The sequence below is a fragment of the Mya arenaria genome, chromosome 11 (assembly GCF_026914265.1).
Source record: "Mya arenaria isolate MELC-2E11 chromosome 11, ASM2691426v1".
NCBI lineage: Eukaryota > Metazoa > Mollusca > Bivalvia > Myida > Myidae > Mya > Mya arenaria.
In genome coordinates this window covers 3,984,537-4,007,676 of record NC_069132.1, presented here as the reverse complement: position 1 = coordinate 4,007,676, position 23,140 = coordinate 3,984,537, and the positions used below count along the sequence as shown (strand labels likewise).

Genomic DNA, 23,140 nt, shown 5'->3' with positions numbered 1-23,140 from the left:
GATAATTATTATTATGATGACGATGACGATGACGATGTTGATGACGATGAGGATGATGACGATAGTGATGAGCCTTAAATGTAGCCTCACACAAAGAAATCCCAGCAATTCATGAGCATTTATAATCATTCATTTCAAACAGACTCACCGTACTGTACTCCGTCTGTTTTTCACTCTACCTCAACTAAACCGTTTTAAGGGTTTGAAGCATTGAATGATGATTGTCCGATCAAATCCACCAGGTGAATTTCAAATCAAGTGCAACTGTCGGGTTCCATCGTTAGCCCAACCTATACAACCACACACCCCTTATTCGCTTATATATAGAGAGAGAATGTGTTGAATAATTCCATGAATAATTATAAATTTCGAATGGCAATCAACTAATTATATATTGCTGTCAACCTGTTAGAAACCTTAAAAGGAATATTTCTTGGTTAACTTTGAAAAAATGCACTTTATATGAAAAATAAATTATTACGAAATAAACTGTGGCAAATCATTCGGAGTGCTAAGACTAATATACTGACTGCTGGAACCCTTTGACAATTGTTGATATGCTCAAATATTGTCTTTGAAATACATAAATTTGAAAAAAACGTTCACAACACATGTCAGGAAAAGGCTGTATTGATTGTTTGATAGACATTACCAATAAGTTTAAGTTAATATATCGTCGGATAGTACTAAATCCATCTGGACGAGTGGATACGGTCAGTTTTCTAAAAAAAAAAATCTTGATTGTATCGGCGTGGGTTTGCTTCCCACTTCAACCAGGTTTGAATACGAAGTTATCCGTGTAATAATATAGAATATTTAAAATTGTCAAATTCATTATGCCTACTTTTTCGGGCTGAATAATACGATTATTGCGCGCACTATAACGACAATCTCAGAGTAAGCTGACGATGAAGGACATATAAAAAGAAAGTACTAAAATATATCGTCACCTTAGTGCAAGAACTCAATATCTGCTTCTATTTCTATTTGCAGTTATTGAGTTACTGCACTGAGGTGACGTTATCTGGGAGTAGGATTTGTTACTGGTCCCAGAATATATATGGAAAGCATTGGTTCACATTAAGTCGGTTATAAAAGCTCATCAGAGCTTATGTTGTCTGTATATCTGTCTTGCCGACTTTAAATAAATCTTATCTTATTTTTATGCAGACGGACGTATTTTAGTTTCGTGATTATTTTATGCAGTACCAATACGGCGATCGCTTACATCATCAAACAAAAATGTTATGAAACAAGGTCAAAGAAAGAAGTGAAAGCCCGTTGCAGTTTAACATCAATGCCACTTATCAATTGTGAGTTTACAGCGACATATGATCACGTTTCATTTACATGTATATAATTTAGCAACAGCAGCAGATTTTCTGACAAGATTCTCCTTTGAAAAATAATTGCATGTTAATGAAACGTGATGCAGAATATTTGTTGTACAGTGGTATTGGACAAGTTTTACCAGCCCGTCGAATATAATACGCCAATAATGTTCTAGTGATGTGGCGATTTGTAATTTCTACTTTTAAGTTGATATCAGAATGTATTTTAACATGATTTGTGTAGGTTCTTATAATTTTCGAGAAATTCTGTGTATTTTTGCACATTGCTTTACTCGTGTAAGTGTTTTCTCTGTAAATGTTTTTCTTAAGGCATCACTTCTTTGTGCACCAATTCACACAGTATGCTGCTTCTATGTAAACAAGGTGTTAAATGTTACCTTTTTGTTCTAAATATTGCTTGACTGATAATGATTGAGCAATATTGCAAGATTGGACAAGATTTACCAGCCTGTACAAAACGGGTATTTCTTACTAAAGAACAACATCGTTCTTTGTGAAGAACCACAGTGACTTGATTTTTGGAAAATTAATGTTATTATTGACTATAAATGTGCATGCTTGAAGTCATTTTTCATAATTTCATCCGAAAAATAATCATTAACTATGCAATGGAAAACTGATACTGGTGTCCCTAATGAGAGAAGTGAAAAAACAAGCCAACCTAAGACTCACAGAAACCGTACACTCAACAAGTTAGACCCACTTTCCGTTTCCCTCAGCGGATTTTTGCTATTGAAGCCAACACAATGAATTTATCAACTGTCCGCGTTCCTCAGAGTTTGAATATAAGGCCCTCGGAAATTGATCAATCCACCGAAGAATTACAAACGCGGCGTTCCTCTGAGGGGTAAACTCTGCGGACAATAAGATTCTACGCTAAAGTTATTTTTTTATTAAAAATTTCAACCGATTATGACGGCTCATGTAAATTGCTATTATTTTTCCTCTGCCCGTTTTGCATGAAGTTAACTTACTTCAAGAATGCAGTCGTATTTCCCTGTTTGCACATGCATGTTATAAACGTGTTTTTTATTAGTGACTGAATACATTGATGAACACATTTCACCTGAAAAAGGCTAGGTTACTAATAACACATTTTCGGAAAATGAAGAGGTTCAAAGATCAGAGCGCATGGTTGAAGGTCTTCTTGCCTCGTTTTCTACATGGAAAATTCCCTAAAATGTCATAACTATTTTTAACCACCAATAATAAATAGAATATTCTATATTGTAATGATCACGCGCGTGACGTCAGAGGTCATGGTTCAGAATCATGTAATATGACGGCTGTTTTATGATGCAATACAATTAGTGGCAATACATCAATGATTCATACTATTAACAAGCCAATACAATATTCAATTGGTGTTTATGGACACAAATTAAACGCTGGTAAGAATCTTGTACGATTGACAATGTACATAAGCAAAAAACAAATAACTTCTGAACAAGAATGATTTCTTGCTTATCTGATTAGACACAGAGTTCTGCCGTGGGGTCATAAAATCGGATGATTTTCAACGCCATCGTTCATATTAAACTTAGTGGTAAACCAGCCACTCGGAGGGACTCTGTTGGATTTTAGCGAGGGCAACAGTTTTACCCTGAGGAGGAAGTCCGCGATCATCGACTTTTTCCCTCGAGTGAGCGAGGAAAGTGGGTTGAACTCGTTGAGTGTACTGTACATTGTATGAACACTGAATTTGGCACAAAAATCTTACATGCACACAACATACCGGTTACACTTGTTTTGAAAGATTTGTCAGATTTATTGGACAAATACTTGAAATGCTCAGTTCATATGCTATCTGAAGTAAGAGTAATTGACAGAATTTAAGCTTTATTTATTTTGTAAAATATTATAATATTAATGTAAATGTGGTTGACAGTTTAATGTGCCACATGACCTTTCTTTCAAATCTTTTAAATGTGCTTTTTTGGGTGGGAAAATAAGGCCATGCCAAATTGAAATTTACTAATAAGACATTATTTTACCCCACGGACAGATTAAATTTCTGAATCTTTGTCTTGATTATAATGGTAAACAAACAGTTTGAAATTACTCCTTTTTTATGCCCCCGAAGGTAGGCATATTAAAATCGCACCGTCCGGCCGGCCGGCTCTGTAACTTTCCCTTATATGGACAGATTTTAAAATTACTTGCCACATGTGTTCCACATACCAAGACGACGTGTGGCGTGCAAGTCTCGTGTCCCTACCTCAAAGGTCAAGGTCACACTTAGTGTTTATTCACAATGGAGTGCTGCATATAAGGACATAGAGTATAGGTTGTCGTGTCCGGGCTGTAACTTTCCCTTGTATGGACAGATTTTAAAATAACTTGCCAAATGTGTTCCACATACCAAGACGACGTGTCGCGTGCAAAACCCGTGTCCCTACCTCAAAGGTCAAGGTCACACTTAGAGTTTATTTACAATGGAGTGCTGCATATAAGGACATAGAGTACAGGTTGTCGTGTCCGGGCTGTAACTTTCCCATGTATGGACAGATTTTAAAATAACTTGCCACATGTGTTCCACATACCAAGACGACGTGTCGCGTGCAAGACCCGTGTCCCTACCTCAAAGGTCAAGGTCACACTTAGTGTTTATTCACAATGGAGTGCTGCATATAAGGACATAGAGTATAGGTTGTCGTGTCCGGGCTGTAACTTTCTCTTGTATGGACAGATTTTAAAATAACATGCCACATGTGTTCCACATACCAAGGCGACGTGTCGTGTGCAAGACCCGTGTTGTCCCTGCCTCAAAGGTCAAGGTCACACATAGTGTTTATTCACAATGGAGTGCTGCATATAAGGACATAGAGTATAGGTTGTCGTGTCCGGGCTGTAACTTTCCCTTGTATGGACAGATTTTAAAAAAACTTGACACATGTGTTCCACATACCAAGACGACGTGTCGCGTGCAAGACCCGTGTCCCTACCTCAAAGGTCAAGGTCACACTTAGTGTTTATTCATAATGGAGTGCTGCAGGACATAGAGTATAGGTTGTTGTGTCAGGGCTGTTACTTTCCCTTGTATGGACAGATTTTAAAATCACTTGCTACATGTGTTCCACATACGAAGACAACATGTCGTGTGCAAGACCCATGTCCCTACCTCTAAGGTGAATGATACACTAAGTGTTTATTCACAAGGGAATTCTGAATATAAGGACATAACAGTGTAGGTTGTCAAGTATGGGTGGTATTTTTTTATGTTCAGAGGCAATTTAAAATAACTTGCCATATGTTTTTGACACGTAAAGGCAAGATAAACTTTTCATGTACTGACCTTGTTCGTAGGTCAATGTCACATTCGGGGGCATTCGTCACATACTGTGACAGCTCTTGCTTTGTTTTTATCATTTCATTTTGTCCATTTTGCAGGTGGATAATTTATCTTCTTTTTATGAAAAATGAAGGCTTTTTGTTTGAGGAAACAGCCTGAAAGCTTTATTTAAACTAATACTGAATTTTTGGGGTTTGGTTTTCGGCAATGTGTTTCCAGAATTCTTAATTTCACTTTTTTATTGATGTTGCGCAATATTTTATTTGTTCTTGCTTTCGTCTTTCCATTCAATGGCATTGATTTCTTATAGTTAAAAAAGTAAACTCAATTTTTGTAAAATAATTAAAGCCTTAAAAGTTAACCCTCGCTTGATTTGTTGGGGAGAAGCATGATGATTAAAATCACAGTCTCAATGAAAATAAAGTATAGATCTGTCCAAGGTTGAGGGTTATTATCATGTAGTCTGGTCTCATATAGCAACATTTGTATTGGATGGTCAAAATGCAGAAAGCAGACCATTAGTTTCAATGTTCATTTTTTAAGTCATTAAAAATCTCTACATTCAAAATTCTGCTTATGTTTTTGTGACAACTTAACAGGTCAAAATCATCCTCATTTGATTCTTTTTCATAAAGATGACATGAAGTGGAAGAGCTGACAAGATGAATAACACTAGACCAAATATTTGTATAGCCTGTCTGGCGAGATCGGTCAACTTCTTGGTAGCAAGGTATTCAGTATATGAATATTTTAACATATATCAAGTGGTTGAAACTATCACAAGCATGCATGCCATGCTCTGGTAAAATGCTTTACAGGAGGCCAAACAGTAGCATAACATTGATTGTTCATCCAAAAAGACTCATTGGAATGGCTGCATTTGTTTTGTTTGTCTCATAATTTTTCTGTAAATTATTATATAATTACACATATATATGAGACACATAGGATAAGCCTAATTCATGTGTTTGAATAAATCACTAAAATCATTTTACACGCCGGTGACCCATTTTAAAAAGTGGTAGCTCTGGTTCTTATTGAACAGACATAATATATACATGTATGTTACCTCATAATCTGTATTTGTCCTGTTATTTTCTTACATTTATCAACATGATAATGTTTCACCAGGTTCCAGTCCCACTACACTGTCCTCGGGATCTCTCAGAATGCCACACAGAAGCAAATCAGAGAGGCTTATATAGAGCTTTCCAAAAAGGTGGGATATTAATGCTATAATTAAGAAATGTTAATGTGTTAGTTCTTTGATTTGATTGTCAATATGTACTGACTTCAGTTTGTAATATAATTTCTATCAATTTGTAAAATGTTAAGAAATTGCCCACTTAGTAGCTTTTCAATGAATGGCATTATGTTTTTACTAATATGGCAGTGAAACTCTCTTGGGTAAGAGTTTAAAACAGTTTTGTTTAGGTTAACCAGATTTACATCTATACACTACCGGTATAAGTTCCTTGTATAACTGTTTCCACGACTACACCTAAGAATGCTTAAGAAGGTCATGTGGCAGTGTGCATGATGTTAGTTGTACCACTATTTATAACTATGAACAACCTATACTTGTCTTTCATGCACTTACAGCATCACCCAGATCAGAATAAAGGTGTTAATTCAAGTAGTGAAAAGTTTCAAAAAATAAATGAGGCCTACAGTGTATTAAGTAAAGACATTTCAAGACGGGACTATGATAGAACATTGTTAGGGAATAGACCAGGGACATTCCAAACACGGACCCACCAAGCACAGGCTACCTATAGCAGCACTCCTAGGAAGACTTACCGTGCTCAGTATCAACAGAATGATAGTGAATTTCACAATTACCATTACCACAGAGAGTGGACAAAAGATTATGAAGCATATCAGAGACAAAGGTAATATAACATTTGCATTTACAAACTGTTGACAAAATGAGCTTTAAAATATGATCTCTCTATGATATTACATGTAAAATTTTTGTTTTAGAATAAAATGCCTGTGGTATTGCCATAGCCTTAGTGTCCATGCCAGGAGCATCCAGCAATTCATCATTGTATTGAAAATTGTAGAGGAAGAAAAACAGAAAAATCATCATTCCTTTAGAGTGGAGAAGACATTACTTATATATATTTGATTCAAACAAGGAAGGCCTTTAACAATGGCTTTAATTGTTGTCAAGGTTATGGCATTTGTTTGTCAGACTGAAAATTAAATATGGGCATCCATTTGGCATCCACTTTCTTCTATTTCATGCATTCAAAACGTAAACAAACATCTTAAAGGCAGATAAAACAATAACATTAATACATATGCATGTGTTCATTATGATTAGTGACTTTATGTATGATTACAGTAAAAATGATTATATATTGACCATGTTTTGTACAGGTGTCCATCATGACTACAACCAGAATAACACAGTTGTATGATGTTACCGCTAATGTTTGTAGATATGGAAACCATGATGCTGGCAACTTTCAGGATGGGCCTCGCAGAAATTTTATAAGAAAAGTAGTGTTGCTAAGTTTTGATGATCAACATGAAATGACTTGGATGGTCATATCGTTTATGTTCCTAACAGTATTTGTTCTCATGTTATTGGATTCTAACAATAACTCGCAGCACGTGACAAGTGGTGTTGTTAACTATGGGAAAAGTCATCGTGATGCAGTAGAAGATTTTAATAGGTAGTGGTTTAATGCGACTGTAAATGCCCACATTTGTCGGATCTCTACCTCTGTAAATAAATGACACAGGTATCAGGTGTTGGCTGTATTCCCAAGGCTGGAATTCGTCTGAATTCGTCTGTACCAATGCTTGCCTGAAATACAAACATATTGTGTACGGGAGAAACAAAACATGGGGGGGGGGCTTTATAGGATTGTTAAGTCGAGACTGGAACCTGGAGCTAAATATATAAATGTTTCCTTGTTATTTTAAATACCACAATTACCTTACAGGTTATGGTAATTATATTTAGTTCATTTGGGCCTTTTCTAACTCTTCAACAGGTTATAACAGTAACTCAATGAGAAATACTGGATTGTGTACCATAGTTCTCTTATGTAATTATTGTATTTAAGCTGTGAGGCATACTAACTAGAGTTGGTAAAGAAAGAAATGGGGGTGGGGGGAGGGGTATTATAAAGTAAGAAATTGTTTTTATGCCCCCGAAGGTGGGCATATTAAAATCGCACCGTCCGGCCGGCCGGCTCTGTAACTTTCCCTTGTATGGACAGATTTTAAAATAACTTGCCATATGTGTTCCACATACCAAGACGACGTGTGGCGTGCAAGACTCGTGTCCCTACCTCAAAGGTCAAGGTCACACTTAGTGTTTATTCACAATGGAGTGCTGCATATAAGGACATAGAGTATAGGTTGTCGTGTCCGGGCTGTAACTTTCTCTTGTATGGACAGATTTTAAAATAACTTGCCACATGTGTACCACATACCAAGATGACGTGTCGCGTGCAAGATCCGTGTCCCTACCTCAAAGGTCAAGGTCACACTTAGTGTTTATTCACAATGGAGTGCTGCATATAAGGACATAGAGTACAGGTTGTCGTGTCCGGGCTGTAACTTTCTCTTGTATGGACAGATTTTAAAATAACTTGCCACATGTGTTCCACATACCAGGACGACGTGTCGCGTGCAAGACCCTTGTCCCTACCTCAAAGGTCAAGGTCACACTTAGTGTTTATTCACAATGGAGTGCTGCATATAAGGACATAGAGTACAGGTTGTCGTGTCCGGGCTGTAACTTTCTCTTGTATGGACAGATTTTAAAATAACTTGCCACATGTGTTCCACATACCAAGACGACGTGTCGCCTGCAAGACCCTTGTCCCTACCTCAAAGGTCAAGGTCACACTTAGTGTTTATTCACAATGGAGTGCTGCATATAAGGACATAGAGTACAAGTTGTCGTGTCCGGGCTGTAACTTTCTCTTGTATGGACAGATTTTAAAATAACTTGCCACATGTGTTCCACATACCAGGACGACGTGTCGCGTGCAAGACCCGTGTCCTTACCTCAAAGGTCAAGGTCACACTTAGTGTTTATTCACAATGGAGTGCTGCATATAAGGACATAGAGTATAGGTTGTCGTGTCCGGGCTGTAACTTTCTATTGTATGGACAGATTTTAAAATAACTTGCCACATGTGTTCCACATACCAAGACAACGTGTTGCGTGCAAGACCCGTGTCCCTACCTCAAAAGTCAAGGTCACACTTAGTGTTTATTTACAATGGAGTGCTGCATATAAGGACATAGAGTATAGGTTGTCGTGTCCGGGCTGTAACTTTCCCTTGTATGGACAGATTTTAAAATAACTTGCCAAATGTGTTTCACATACCAAGACGACGTGTCACGTGCAAAACCCGTGTCACTACCTCAAAGGTCAAGGTCACACTAAGAGTTTATTCACAATGGAGTGCTGCATATAAGGACATAGAGTATAGGTTGTCGTGTCGGGCTGTAACTTTCGCTTGTATGGACAGATTTTAAAATAACTTGCCACATGTGTTCCACATACCAAGACGACGTGTCGCCTGCAAGACCCGTGTCCCTACCTCACAGGTCAAGGTCACACTTAGTGTTTATTCACAATGGAGTGCTGCATATAATGACATAGAGTATAGGTTATCGTGTCCGGGCTGTAACTTTCTCTTGTATGGACAGATTTTAAAATAACTTGCCACATGTGTTCCACATACCAAGACGACGTGTCGTGTGCAAGACCCGTGTTGTCCCTGCCTCAAAGGTCAAGGTCACACATAGTGTTTATTCACAATGGAGTGCTGCATATAAGGACATAGAGTATAGGTTGTCGTGTCCGGGCTGTAACTTTCCCTTGTATGGACAGATTTTAAAAAAACTTGACACATGTGTTCCACATACCAAGACGACGTGTCGCGTGCAAGACCCGTGTCCCTACCTCAAAGGTCAAGGTCACACTAAGTGTTTATTCACAATGGAGTGCTGCATATAAGGACATAGAGTATAGGTTGTCGTGTCAGGGCTGTTACTTTCCCTTGTATGGACAGATTTTAAAATAACTTGCCACATGTGTTCCACATACCAAGACGACGTGTCGTGTGCAAGACCCGTGTTGTCCCTGCCTCAAAGGTCAAGGTCACACTAAGTGTTTATTCACAATGGAGTGCTGCATATAAGGACATAGAGTATAGGTTGTCGTGTCAGGGCTGTTACTTTCCCTTGTATGGACAGATTTTAAAATAACTTGCCACATGTGTTCCACATACCAAGACGACGTGTCGTGTGCAAGACCCGTGTTGTCCCTGCCTCAAAGGTCAAGGTCACACATAGTGTTTATTCACAATGGAGTGCTGCATATAAGGACATAGAGTATAGGTTGTCGTGTCCGGGCTGTAACTTTCCCTTGTATGGACAGATTTTAAAAAAACTTGACACATGTGTTCCACATACCAAGACGACGTGTCGCGTGCAAGACCCGTGTCCCTACCTCAAAGGTCAAGGTCACACTTAGTGTTTATTCACAATGGAGTGCTGCATATAAGGACATAGAGTATAGGTTGTCGTGTCCGGGCTGTTACTTTCCCTTGTATGGACAGATTTTAAAATCACTTGCTACATGTGTTCCACATACGAAGACAACATGTCGTGTGCAAGACCCATGTCCCTACCTCTAAGGTGAATGATACACTAAGTGTTTATTCACAAGGGAATTCTGAATATAAGGACATAACAGTGTAGGTTGTCAAGTATGGGTGGTATTTTTTTATGTTCAGAGGCAATTTAAAATAACTTGCCATATGTTTTTGACACGTAAAGGCAAGATCAACTTTTCATGTACTGACCTTGTTCGTAGGTCAATGTCACATTCGGGGGCATTCGTCACATACTGTGAAAGCTCTTGTTTTGATTTATTAAGATAATAGTAAGACAAAGTAGATAGATAGAGAAGGCCCTACTGTTTAGTTATTCTTGTTTGCTTGAATCTTTCCAGAGTCAAGTTGAAACAATTAAGATACTCATAACTCATATTCTTACTTGACATATCTTTTCAAATTTTGCATTGATATGGTTGTAGTAGTTCATGTGTATTATTGGATTATTATTTTATGTGTTTAGTAAGTTCTCAAGAAAAAACATGCAAATAAATACTGAGGTTGACATCAAACTTGACTCTTGAAAAGATGAGTTTGCTTTTCAGCAGTAGCTCGTCATCAGATAGGCAGAACGAGGCGTTTGCAAGATACACAGCACGACAGAAGGTTCACAGGAGCATTAGGGTGGGGAATTTCCTCCAGGAGTTGACCTTCTGGTTCTTGGGAATTGCCTTTCTTTTGTACATCGATTATGTGAATTACGACAAAAATATGGCCTTGTTACTAGCTGAAGAAGAGTAGGTGTATCCTGTCGTTGCCCTGGACAACTCAGTCAACATTTCTGCCACACTGCTGCCAGCATGACTGGGGCTTTCTGGATAACTAATACAATGAACAGCCTGTACATATATTTATTGACTGTTTGGAGTATAGATTCATGTTTGTGATGTTTAGGCAATATAAGGTTACTTCTTTATTAATAAACTCCATAATGTTTTCTTGCTCAAAGTTTACTGAGCATGTCTACAATTATGGTTTGTTGTAAAGAACAACAACAACATCTTCTGGAAAGACCATAACGTTGCAATGATGCTACATTGTACATAAAACTCCTTAGATATATCAGATTTCTCAGTCATGTATCTCCACAGTTTTCAAGAGAGGGGTAAAATGTAAAAAAAAGTCCCCTTCTTTTTGGATTGTCTTACACATATGTAGGTGATATCGATAAGGAAGCCAGAAATATTAACTGTCTGGGGGAGATAATTGTACTTATTTATTCGATGTTTTCAAGTCGGGACCCAGCAGCAGCAGCAGACCATGATTCCCAATCCGGATCTCTCTTACTTTCAATTGGATTAACACAAGTCAAATGGGTCATGTGTTTGTTGATGGGGGTCGTTGCTCTCAGGGCCATCTTCTACCTGTTTGAGTATGTCAAGACTTGGTCCACTCCTGCAGCCCGACACCATGAATGATTTTTATACAGCCATTTCATCAGAAATAAATATCTTTCCCAACAGAAATGCTAACTAATTAAATAAAATGCAAACCAGGTTGATGGTGTTCGGGCAATCGGAGTTTTGTTTCACAGTCAACATCTCTACTGCGTCATATTTCAACCTACGATGGGATGATAAGCCATGCAATTTAAATATGATGAAGAAATGTAATTTTTATTTTTCACATTTCTAAATTATTGTTCACAGAACAGAGGGGCGAGCAAAGATAAATCAAAGGGAGTTGTACCTGGCACGACAGAAAGCCTTCAAACATTTTGTTATCATAGTAGCCGTACTGATAGGCTTTATGACTGTGCTTGAATTTTCGGCAAGCTTTTATGGCGATATGAAACGCCAGATGACTGCAGATTATCAGTATGTAACTGTCACTCCACATAGTAAACACCTTTACCTCTAGCTTGGATTTCAGCAAAAAATAAATTCTGTCAGGAGGTAATAATTATGCTGTGTTTTCAGGGTAAGATAAAACGGGTCAGATTTCATTCAATGAAACTTATTTTTAACCTCTTTTTTATAATTTGCAGTTAATTATTGATAATGTTTTTATGATTGTCAAGGTGCTGATCGGTGTAAATGTCTTTTTTTACGTTTTCTCACAAAAATAGAAACCCTTTCTTTACCCATATCAAAGTACTACGATAATTTTAAACAACTTGACTGTTTCATTGATTCAGTTACTATGAACGTCAAAGGGAGGAGGATCGGCACTGGAAAAAAGCTACAAGAGATCTAGGTTTAAAGGCAGGCAGAACCAATTCAGTAGAGTACCCTTTGACTAGCTTTTTTGTGGTGCTTCTCTGGTTTAGCTTCTTTGTCTTCATGGTTTTCTGCGAATTGGAAAGTAGGAAATCAAGAAAGTACCCAATTAAAGAGGCACTATGGCGAAAGTAGGTCATAAGTAATGGCAGAATGCACAGTCAACGCTTGCTCTCCTCTGACATATATATATATATACAGGTTACAGACCACTCAAAACATGTGTTGGAGAGGACAGACATATAGTATCTGATAGTCCAAATGATGTTGATGACTTGACCATTTTATAAGATTGTTTTTAGATGAAGATTCTTGGTTGTTTTCCATGGATGTGATGTGATGTGACAAGCTTAATGCTGTTCAAACTTGTTCTTATTTTACAATTGTTTTGCAATGTTAAAAGCACACACCCCAATGAAAACCTCCACTTGAAACTCTTCAATTTAATGCTTGTTGTTAAGCAAAATACTACACATCTTTGGAGGGTTTCATGGTGGAGGTTCGAATCGCCCCTAAAGCATGAATATTTTGTTCTCTTCTTTGTTTTCATGAGCTTATGTTTCTCATGTGATGTCGTCTTTAACAGAAAGTCAGAGTTGGGAGTAGGGTTACTCAAGATTAAATATAATGGTTTTTTGACAGATAATTTCATTTAAATTTTGTTTTTGAATCCATGAAATGAGAAATTATACGTTATAAGAAAATGTCAAGTTGATAATAATTTGAAATGCTTACTCCCACAAACAAAAGAGTCATAAATGTTGCAGTCATCTTACGGACATTCATTTAAAAAAAATCAATATATTAAAGTTTGTTCATTCCCTCAAAATGAGACGTTGAGATGAACAAGCCCCAATTCTTACATCAAATCTTTGCATCAAAATCTTCTACAATCTCTGCAATATAAAATCTGGAATATGAACAATCCCAGTTAGCATTTCACCAGTGCAGCACTGATGCTTGAATTTGTATAATATATTGTTGTTTCTTACTGAATGTCCATAAGATGGCTGCAACATTTATGACAGACGAATGATGCACCAATTACACAGTCATCTGCAATGGGTTCTTTTTATTAGTTGCAATTTCTGAAATCAAATTTTCGGCATTGTTATCATTGGCCATTTCAGGGAAGAAGGATTAAGGGCTGATAAGGCCGAGTATGAGTCTCTGAAAAGCGAGATGTTACATATGGACTCTGCAACATCTAGGATGTACTGGATAACCTTCATTGTTTTTATCATGGCTTCCTTGTTCCTACTTTATGGCTTTACCTCTGCATTAGTTGGTATGGATGAAAGAGTAGCAAACAGAAATGAAAAGAGGAGAAAAGAGAAAGAGTTTCGGAAAAAACATTGGGAAGATTATTATAAGTAATAACTGAATATTTGATGACGAAAAACATGGTCAACACTTTGGTCTCTGTATTCAAGATGTGGGGTCTCTTTACGTGAGGGGTGGGAGTGATTGGGCTGTCTTATTTGATTGGGCTGTCTCTTTATGACAATAGAAGGGCAGTCTACAATTTAAGTGCTCAAACCTCAGAAAGAAGTATGCATCTCCTATAGGCATTCCATTCAGTTTTAGGATGAACAATATATTGTCAGACAATGAAAAACAAAAAGGTCGTTGGTTGGAGCCCAGCAACGGTATTCATAAAAAATCTTCAGTCAATTCTTGATTTAAGTTGAATTTTTTAAGGTATCTCACTGGTCATATGATATAATGATTAAATAATGTATATAACTATTCATTCTACTTTGTTTTATGTACTATACAAAAATTATCTTAAGAAACCCTTGTACCGGGTACTTTTCTTCAAATTGCATCATGAAAATTTTAGGAATGTGACCTAAGGTGACTTGGTCAAATTCTATTCATCGCTTATAAATGTTTTCGGTGGTTCATAGTAACCAATTACAAATAAATATTGATTTGAATTGAATAAAGATAAGAAATGACTTGAGATGTTTTGTGTATACATGTCCTGCAATGGGCTCTTAGCCTCTCAAAATGATAACCAGTAAATTTTCTTAATAAGAAACAGACATGGTTCCATGTTTAAAAAAAATGTATTGTATATTTATAAACTGAAGACTGCTTTTTCAATACTATTTTCTTTCATTATCAGAGGTAGGAAGGTTGGATATGAGCCTGAGAAGGGTCTACAGTTCATGGTGAAATTTGCTGTGTTTTTTATTCTTCTCAACACCTTCCTCAAGTTTACTCTCTTTCAGCGCCATAGGAGAGAGGAGTATGTTTAGAAATAAATGTACCAGTCTGAGGAACATAACATTCACAGTCAGCATCTCTTCTTCTGTGTGAACCAGTCTAGGAAGAATAATTTTTATAACCTCAGTTTATACTTTCTTCATGGTTCTTCTGTGTGATGGAATAGTTTGGTGTGTTGAAGTCAACGAGGGTTAAAGACTAATTTATTGACTCTGTCACTCTTAGCTCTGGGCCAGATGTCTAAAGGCTTAATGCTACAAACCATGAATAAACTCTAACTTTAACATTGTTAAACATTTAATGTTAAGCTTCTTGTTTTTATTAGCACAAATCATGATTACTGGCGAGGCACTGTGAATGCTCGTCGCAAACGAATGAGGTTCCTGGTTGCTTCAGCAATGATTGGCATGACCCTATCGATTATGTTCGTGTTCCGCTACGTTACAAACTACCCCAGTTACAAGAATAGAAAATACTATCAGGAGCAGAAGTACGCTTGTTTTCGTTTCACAATACAGTCCACCTCTACCTTTGCTCTTAGATATGTAGGAAATTATCTAATGTTTAAATGGATCTAAATAGTTCAGTCATTGATGCAGTTCAATTTTGCCTTGGTCAGAGACTGGGCATGCACATAACTTGCCAAAAATGTGTTGCAAGTATTTTAGTATCAATTATGTTAGAAATTTCAAGAAAAATGAATGCCATGAGCACCACTTAAATATGATTGCCTACATATATTTTTAGATAATTGGCCATCGTCTCTTTTGAGTAAATTGGCATTTTTAGCCATGCCCAAATCAGTTTCCTTTAAAACAAATTTAAACACTGCAACTTCTATGAAATCAAATACTATTTTTACTCAGGAATTGTCATACAAGAAATACTACTCATATTTACAATTGGGAACACAATTGTTTCTGTTAATAAAACAATATTAATGACTTGTTTTGCTCCACACAATCACAGAGTGGTCTAGAATTGGTGATATTCATGCTTGGTTCCTGAGCTATTCATGACATAAATACCATAGGCAAGTTGACTATACATAACTTCATACACCTGATTAATAACAATTAGGTGGAATCCAGGCGTTTGATTGGACGCAGGAGACACAACTAAGGCATTTCAGAGTGGATACATTATTTGGAGGAATACTGTTGAATATTCATTTGAGATGGAACCATCTCCGGCCAATTTCCCTATATGTTATTCTGTAGAGTATGGTATTTGGAATAATAACACCAGGGTCCTGCCGATGGTGATAACAGAAGGCCGACATTCAGCTGCAATGGGCAGGTTTCAAGACAGTTTAGTTATAAATGATACACTGTGTACAGGTTTACTTTAGGAAGTAGTATACGATTTGGTTATTTCTGTGAATTAGAAACTGTGTGTTTGTTTGAGAGTGCAAGGGTATTGTATGCTTGTATTTCAGAGTGACCATTTTGGGTGTTGTCCGAGTTCTCATGGCGTTGTTACGATTGTCTCTTTTGCTTTTTGCTTGCCAACATGTTCTCAGAGAATTATACTATCGAAAGTAAGTTGTAATGGTATGGCGTAAATGTCATTAAAATATAGTGTTTTCAAGAGCTGCTTGATATTTCGCACTAGTAAAAGACTTGCTCTTTGGACAAACACTCATCGATTTGACTTGCAAGGTTTTTTTTTAATGGCTTCAGCAATTGGAGCTGTTTTGTGTAAGCTTTTAAATTAAGATTTACTCTCAGAAATGTTATTTAAGTTTCATTGTTTACAAGTGTATGAATGCCTACTGCAGTGGAGTCAGAGTAACTTCATTCTTACCTTGATTTTTACTGAGATAATCCACATTAAGGTTTTTGGACACGTGTTTTGTGAGGTTGAAATGGGAAAAGAAAGTACATTTAAGGCATTTTTTTTAGAATTTTATGAGCTGCACTGGAATTTTGGGGGGATTGAATTTCTGGGATTCTTTGAATTTCAAAATTTGATTTGAAATATTCAAATATGAAAGCAGAGGTAGAGGTGTTGACTGTGTGTTTTCTTCTTGATTTTTTCATTGTAAAAAAAGTTCATATAAAAAGCAAAATAGTTACTATTTTATTGCATCATTAGTAAATCAACATTTGAGGTAATATTTTAAATGATATAATAAATATTATAAGTAATTGTTAAATGTGAAATGATCATTGAATAAAACTTTGGTTTGGCCCAGGTTTGACCAAGCTGCTTATTGTATGTTTTGTTTCACAACATGTGGTCGACTCCAACCTGGTACTAACCTAGGGCATACAAGCTTTTCTTGAATGTTGCTTTAAACAGATTGTTTTGTAAACATGAGGTGTTAATGTTCGGCATTGTCTTACTGGCTGTTTTGATACTCTTGCAATATTTCTTTTTAGTTTGTTTGTGGTTGGTTTCTCTTAAGAAGTTTAAAGAAAAATGGCATATTCAATGAGGCTTGTTTGTGTCCAAATCAAAATTTAAACATATTTTTAATAGATCTTAAATATAAATTTAACCATTAATTAATGATTATCTCTGTATCACCACATGATAAAAGTGTATTATTTCTGATTCCATTTATAGGCGAAACCGTATAGCCAACATGAATGAGTAAGTACCCTAGTATTTTACCACTAGAAATTTATTGCCCTATGTACATGTAGTTGCCATTGTATGGTATTCAATTTGTATTTATTTACATCAACAATCTATGCTCTAGACACATGTAATTATAAGCATTGCATTTTTGTGGTCATACACTATATTATCAACTAAATTTGCAGTCATGTGGGTTTTAACTTTAATGTATTAAGTGTTGTTTTTTTCTGAAGAAAATGCTCCTTTTTCTGTATCTTGACACGTACTAAACTACGGGGGAAATCAAAAATGTTCACACCTTTTGGGGAAAATTGCATGTGAAGTATATGGCTTTTTGGCATACAAAAAGTCATTTTGAACTTAAATTGAGATGTTATTATGTTTCTAGTGAGGTAATGGAAAGAAGTCTTCGTGAGCACCACAAAGAGCAGGCTCAGAAACGGGCAGCAGCCATTGACAGGGATAGCTGAAACAGGGTAACTATATTTTTAACCCATCGAACAAATAACGATTCCTGTTTACAGATTGATGAAAAATGGGTGGATTGGCAATCATTGGGGTGTTAACAATCATGTCATATATGTATTTGTTTTTATAGGATCTTCATGAAACTTGGTCAGAATATTTTTTAGCATGATATTTAACAACCAGTTTGAATATGGGTCATCTTGGGTCAAAACCTGTGTATGGGTAATGTTACTATTGTGTTTGTATGCCAATACTTTAAAACACTTTTAGATCTTTGTTACTTTTGTGAATAATTTGTTATAGCTATATACAGTTTTATCAGTTGACTGAATGACATTATCATAATTATGAAGATTGATGTATTCTTCATATATATATCTTTAAATGCAGAATCTTAAAATACTTCAAACCCATAGCAAAATGATACTATGCCCCCGGTGGCCCTGACCAACCGGCTTACTTGGCCCCTGGGCAGCTAGCACAAAGTTGAGTGATTGTCTGCTTTCATTCATTCATGCCGTAACATTACACTTGCTGATAAGAAATAAATTCTACATTTAAGGAGGAACCATAAAGGCTTTTCGGATATGCTGGCAGTTTTGTGGGTGAAAGGTGCCTTTACAAACTCTGATCACTTGTTTGGACGGTTTAGACATCATGTGATATAGCTTCGTCATCCAGGATTAGTCTAATAGAGTCTATTTTTAAATATGGTGTTTTATTTAAATTCTTTTAATCTGAGCTCACATCGAGATGTGCAGGTCATGATCTTTGTTTTAACTGTTGAACGATGGTTGATAGGAAACATCTACAAGTAAATATAGTGATGAAACAAAGCATTTTGTCCAGTACCATGTATTTTTAACTCCTTGTATATTTATAGCTAATGTTAAATTAATTTGGTTAATAAAATCTGTCCTTGTACCTTAGAACTTAAACAATTATGCTGCTGTATTAATATGAAAATGATTTATATTTTGACTCCTAAAATCTTGTCAAACATTTTCTCCTCTATGTAGAGGAAGTTGCCTGTTTGTAATTACATTCAGCATAAATATGTTGTCGTAAATGCACTCATAAATTGTGCATATTTCATTAAGACAAATTTCAATGTATTTACTAGAAGCTAGATCATCTATCATTGAAATATGGTGAATGTGTATGATGATTGATCTTATGTTAAAAACAACATTGAAATATGGTGAATGTGTATGATGATTGATCTTATGTTAAAAACAACATTGAAATATGGTGAATGTGTATGATGATTGATCTTATGTTAAAAACAACATTGAAATATTGTGAATGTGCATGATCTTATGATAAAAACAACATTGAAATATGGTGAATGTGTATGATCTTAAGTTAGAATCCACATTGAAATATGGTGAATGTGTATGATCTTATGTTAAAAACAACATTGAAATAGGATGGATGTCTTTGATCTTATACGACAAGAACATGTTAAGACCTTACTTTGTTAAAACTTTCAGGAACTTTTTTCTACACCTTGTTTTTTGTTATTTTACACCATTTCCTTGCACAGAAACATATTTACTACTGTTACTTTGTTAAATTGCTGAATAATTTCATATCTGCATGTTTTAGAAACATTGCTATGCATTTTCCTACAAGACCTTGAAATTGAATTACAAGTTATATATCTGTAAAATTTCTTTTACTGAAAAAAAAAATTCCTATCGTATGTGTGTTCATAATCGACCCATCTTCAAAGTTATTAAAGCTTGCACTTCAATGGATTTCGATTCTAACAATTTTCCAGTGCATTTTAAATGTAAAATTACTAAAAGTCTATAGATAATTGTTAACTAGAAACTTAAATGAATTTACATGGTTAAATATGTAATCATTGAAGCACTTATAAGTTGTGCATGTTTCATCAAGTCAAATTTTAATGTATTTAACTAGAAAATCATTGAAATATGGTAAATTTGTATTATCTTGTGTTTTGTTTAATCTTATGTTAACTACATCGTTGAATTATTTTGAATGTGTATGATCTAATGTTAACTACAAGAAAATGTTAAGATCTCTTTTTTTGATCATATTCAGGCATTTTTTTTCTACACCTTGTTCGGGTTAATGTGTTTTTTTTTTCTAATGCCACCATTTCCTTGCACAAAAACATTTTTACTACTGTTTCTTGATTAAATTGCTGTTTTTAATTTCATACATGGTTGATGTATCAAAAAATGACCATGAGTTTTCTTACCACGTGGCCTTTTGTGCAGGCAATTCTAGTGTTTTTAGCTCACCTGAGCATAAAGTGTCAAGGATGAGCTATTATGATGGGTCACTGTCTGTTCAAAATTTTCATCAAACAACATTTCCTCCTCCATTGCTTTGTCAGTATCACCCAAACTTCACTCGAATGCAGGACTGTATAAGTCCTTATCCAGATTCCTTCATAAAAGTGGTTCCTTTGAGAATTCTGGTTGGCATGGTAACTAAAAGGAAAAACTTCTCCTCAGAAACAGCTGGCCCAATTTCAAAATAATTTTTACTGATTATTATTAGGTGACTCTCTTTCAGTCCTCCATCCTTTAAATAATTTGTTTCCCTAACAACCATCTCTTCTCTAACAACAATGGACAATAGCAACCTTTTATTTTCTTAAGAACCATATTTTATTTTTGTAACCAATAACTACCTTGACATTGGTTTTATTCCCTTTGAACCAGCTCATTCCCTAGAGATCATGGAACTGATCCACTTACTTCCATAGCAACTGCCTTTGTCTTAGCAATGAATGACTTCCTCTGCAATAGCTGACTTTCCTAGCTAGTGAGCGATATACGGCAATCTTGTTTTTTAGCATGATCAGTCCGAATTGTATACCAGAATGCTCATAAAAAGTTGAAAAATGTATCAAACACTGAAGAAACCAATGATATTTTATTTATTGTTTCCGTATGCAACATTGAAATTTGAATTATGTATTTTTATTCTTTTTAAATTTTACAGAAAAAAATGCATGTTTTATGTGTGGTCATTCTCCAGTCATTTTCATCTTTTAAGTTGTTAAAACCTGCACTTCCATTAATTGTATTTCAGACTATTTTCAGTGCATTTTAAATGTAGAATTACTGAAAGCCTATAGATGTATAATTGTATTATATGGCATAGGAAGTGTGAGGTGCAAAACTATGATTGGATCATAAAGTTTTTGTAAGATTCATGGTCATTTTGTCGACATGGCCAGAAACTATTTGGATCACTGTATTATATCTGCACCCATCATTATAACTAATGCATGGACTTGTTGATTTTGAATTAAATAAATTATCAAACCTTAAAACAATGTTGTTTAAGTGCTCTAATGAACTTGAATGAATTTTACATGGTTAGCATGGTTGCAATTCTGCAGCTATATGAACTATATTTGTGAGAAATGAAACCTTAAAAATACTACACCACTTTGAAAATGGGCCGAGGCCTTCTTGATGGGGAAAAATGCACCATTATTAATAACATTCCACTATCACATAGAACTGAATAAAAATGCTTTTAAACAATAGATAAAAAAACAAGAGAATGTGATAGTGTGTAAGAATAAACCAACCCTCTATACAAAAACGGTTTAGATGTCCTATTTTGTTTATTTAGACATGAAAAAAAGTATTCTTTTAAAAGAAATATTAAATTAGGAAATTTATTTTCACTTACAGAAAGAAAGTAATTGTTTTAACAGTATGAAAGGGGCTGAAGTTAGGCCCCAAATCAGTCCGAAAAACACAATGGATGTACTGAAATAAGAAGAAAAATAAAGGAAAATGTTCAAGAATTTATTGAAATGGAAGTTACAAATTATGATATAAATTGCAAGTAAAATTCAAAGCCAGGAGTTTTGAATTTCAAAGTTGTTTTGTCTGTAAATGTTCATGGAAGACGTTAAATGCACAACATAGAAAACTAGGTCCAAAGCATAGCAGGTTTTATCTAATAGAATTGGCGAGCACAGAAAAACTGCCAACAATACTACCAGGAATAGCCTTGTTTACAGGCCCGTTCGCACTCGCTCTTTGAGAAGAAGGCGTTGTCCATCATAAGGACGCTGTAACAGGCAATCGGTAGTTTCTCGCAATTGCCGCGCTTAAAGGTCCACCGATGGTCACTTCGGCGGCAGACGTCTTCTCGTGGACGTTTGCCCGAACATCTAATAGATGGGCCGCTGTGGTGAACGCCGCACATCTCCTGGCAGAAAGTTGCGGAGCAAAGGAGGGCGACCACCAGCAAAGAGACTAAGTACTTCGACATCTTGCGCTATAGAATTAAGAACATGGCGATATAATTTGTAAAAATATTTAAACAAAGGAGCATGCAAAAGCGGCTATTTTATTTCATTTTAAAAAATTTCCACGTAAAATACTGAATATGAAATCCCCTGTTTCGATGTATTTGCCGATGTACAGAGCAACCCTATTTTTTCTATTTACATGTATATACGCAGTTTGATGCAAGACGCGCCTGGATAGATTTCAAGTGCGAAAATTATATTCTTAAAAATAATTCGAATGAGGGTAAACAAGTTTTAAACGTTCTTATAAGTGATGGCAATAAGCAGGGGTGATGAATTGACATACCTCGGTGAAATATATTCAATAAAAAGAGCGCAATGTTGCCAGAAACATGCTAAAGATCGAACAAGACATGTATTCCCCACCACCCGAATAGCAGCAGCCAATAAGTCATTCTGTGTTAAATGTCTGCAAGACAATTTAAGAGATCAGTAGAAAATGTTACATGTTCGTAAGGTCGGTAAGAGGTGTGGGTTCGCCTTCTTTGAGCATGATATTTCAGGAATCTGGCCCCAGTTTTTCGAAACTTCTTAAGCTTAACAGGCTTAAGTCGCTTATTTCAATTAGCCCAAATACATACTAATAATGAATTTTGATAAATGAAAAATGGTTTCTTCTAATTAGCATACAGATTGTTCTTATATAATTTCTAAAAACTCTTAAAGAAGTAAATGTAACGCATATTATAGAACAACAAAAATAGTGAGTTTAGGTTAATCCTGTTATAAGGGACTTAAGAAGTTTCGAGAAATTGGGGCCTGAGCATTACGCTAGCGCTTAAAATGACTTGTACCCTGTGATTCATATCGTTCAACTTAAAAGTACGCGCGTGAATATGTAGCGTTGTTCAAGCACAGTTCTGGGGTATAACCACTGCGTCTGACTAGCGACCAATCTCCATCGAAAGGATGCAAACCATTTTTCGTTACAGCGTCTGGCTAACATTTCATAATAATAAAAAACAACAACAACGTTTATCTGTTCATGGACATCAACACCGTTCCTTTACTATGTTAGT

The 23,140-nt window shown here is 35.8% G+C and overlaps 1 protein-coding gene across 9 annotated transcripts; it reads left to right on the top strand.

Annotated features, from left to right (window-relative positions):
• The first annotated feature begins 1,214 nt into the window (after positions 1-1,214).
• LOC128208172 (dnaJ homolog subfamily C member 30, mitochondrial-like) lies at positions 1,215-21,385 on the top strand. 9 transcript variants are annotated; one of them, XM_052911599.1, is made up of 8 exons: positions 1,215-1,313; positions 5,280-5,374; positions 5,776-5,863; positions 6,247-6,536; positions 16,188-16,289; positions 17,321-17,347; positions 17,724-17,811; positions 18,366-21,385. In XM_052911599.1, exons 2-7 carry the CDS (start codon positions 5,307-5,309, stop codon positions 17,803-17,805), a joined length of 657 nt encoding a protein of 218 aa, XP_052767559.1. In that variant the 5' UTR covers positions 1,215-1,313; positions 5,280-5,306; the 3' UTR covers positions 17,806-17,811; positions 18,366-21,385. The 9 variants fall into 9 exon arrangements, with proteins under 9 accessions (XP_052767559.1, XP_052767556.1, XP_052767558.1 ...); XM_052911596.1 differs by lacking the exon at positions 16,188-16,289 and adding an exon at positions 15,075-15,239; XM_052911598.1 differs by lacking the exon at positions 16,188-16,289 and adding an exon at positions 14,649-14,771.
• The last annotated feature ends 1,755 nt before the right edge of the window (positions 21,386-23,140 follow it).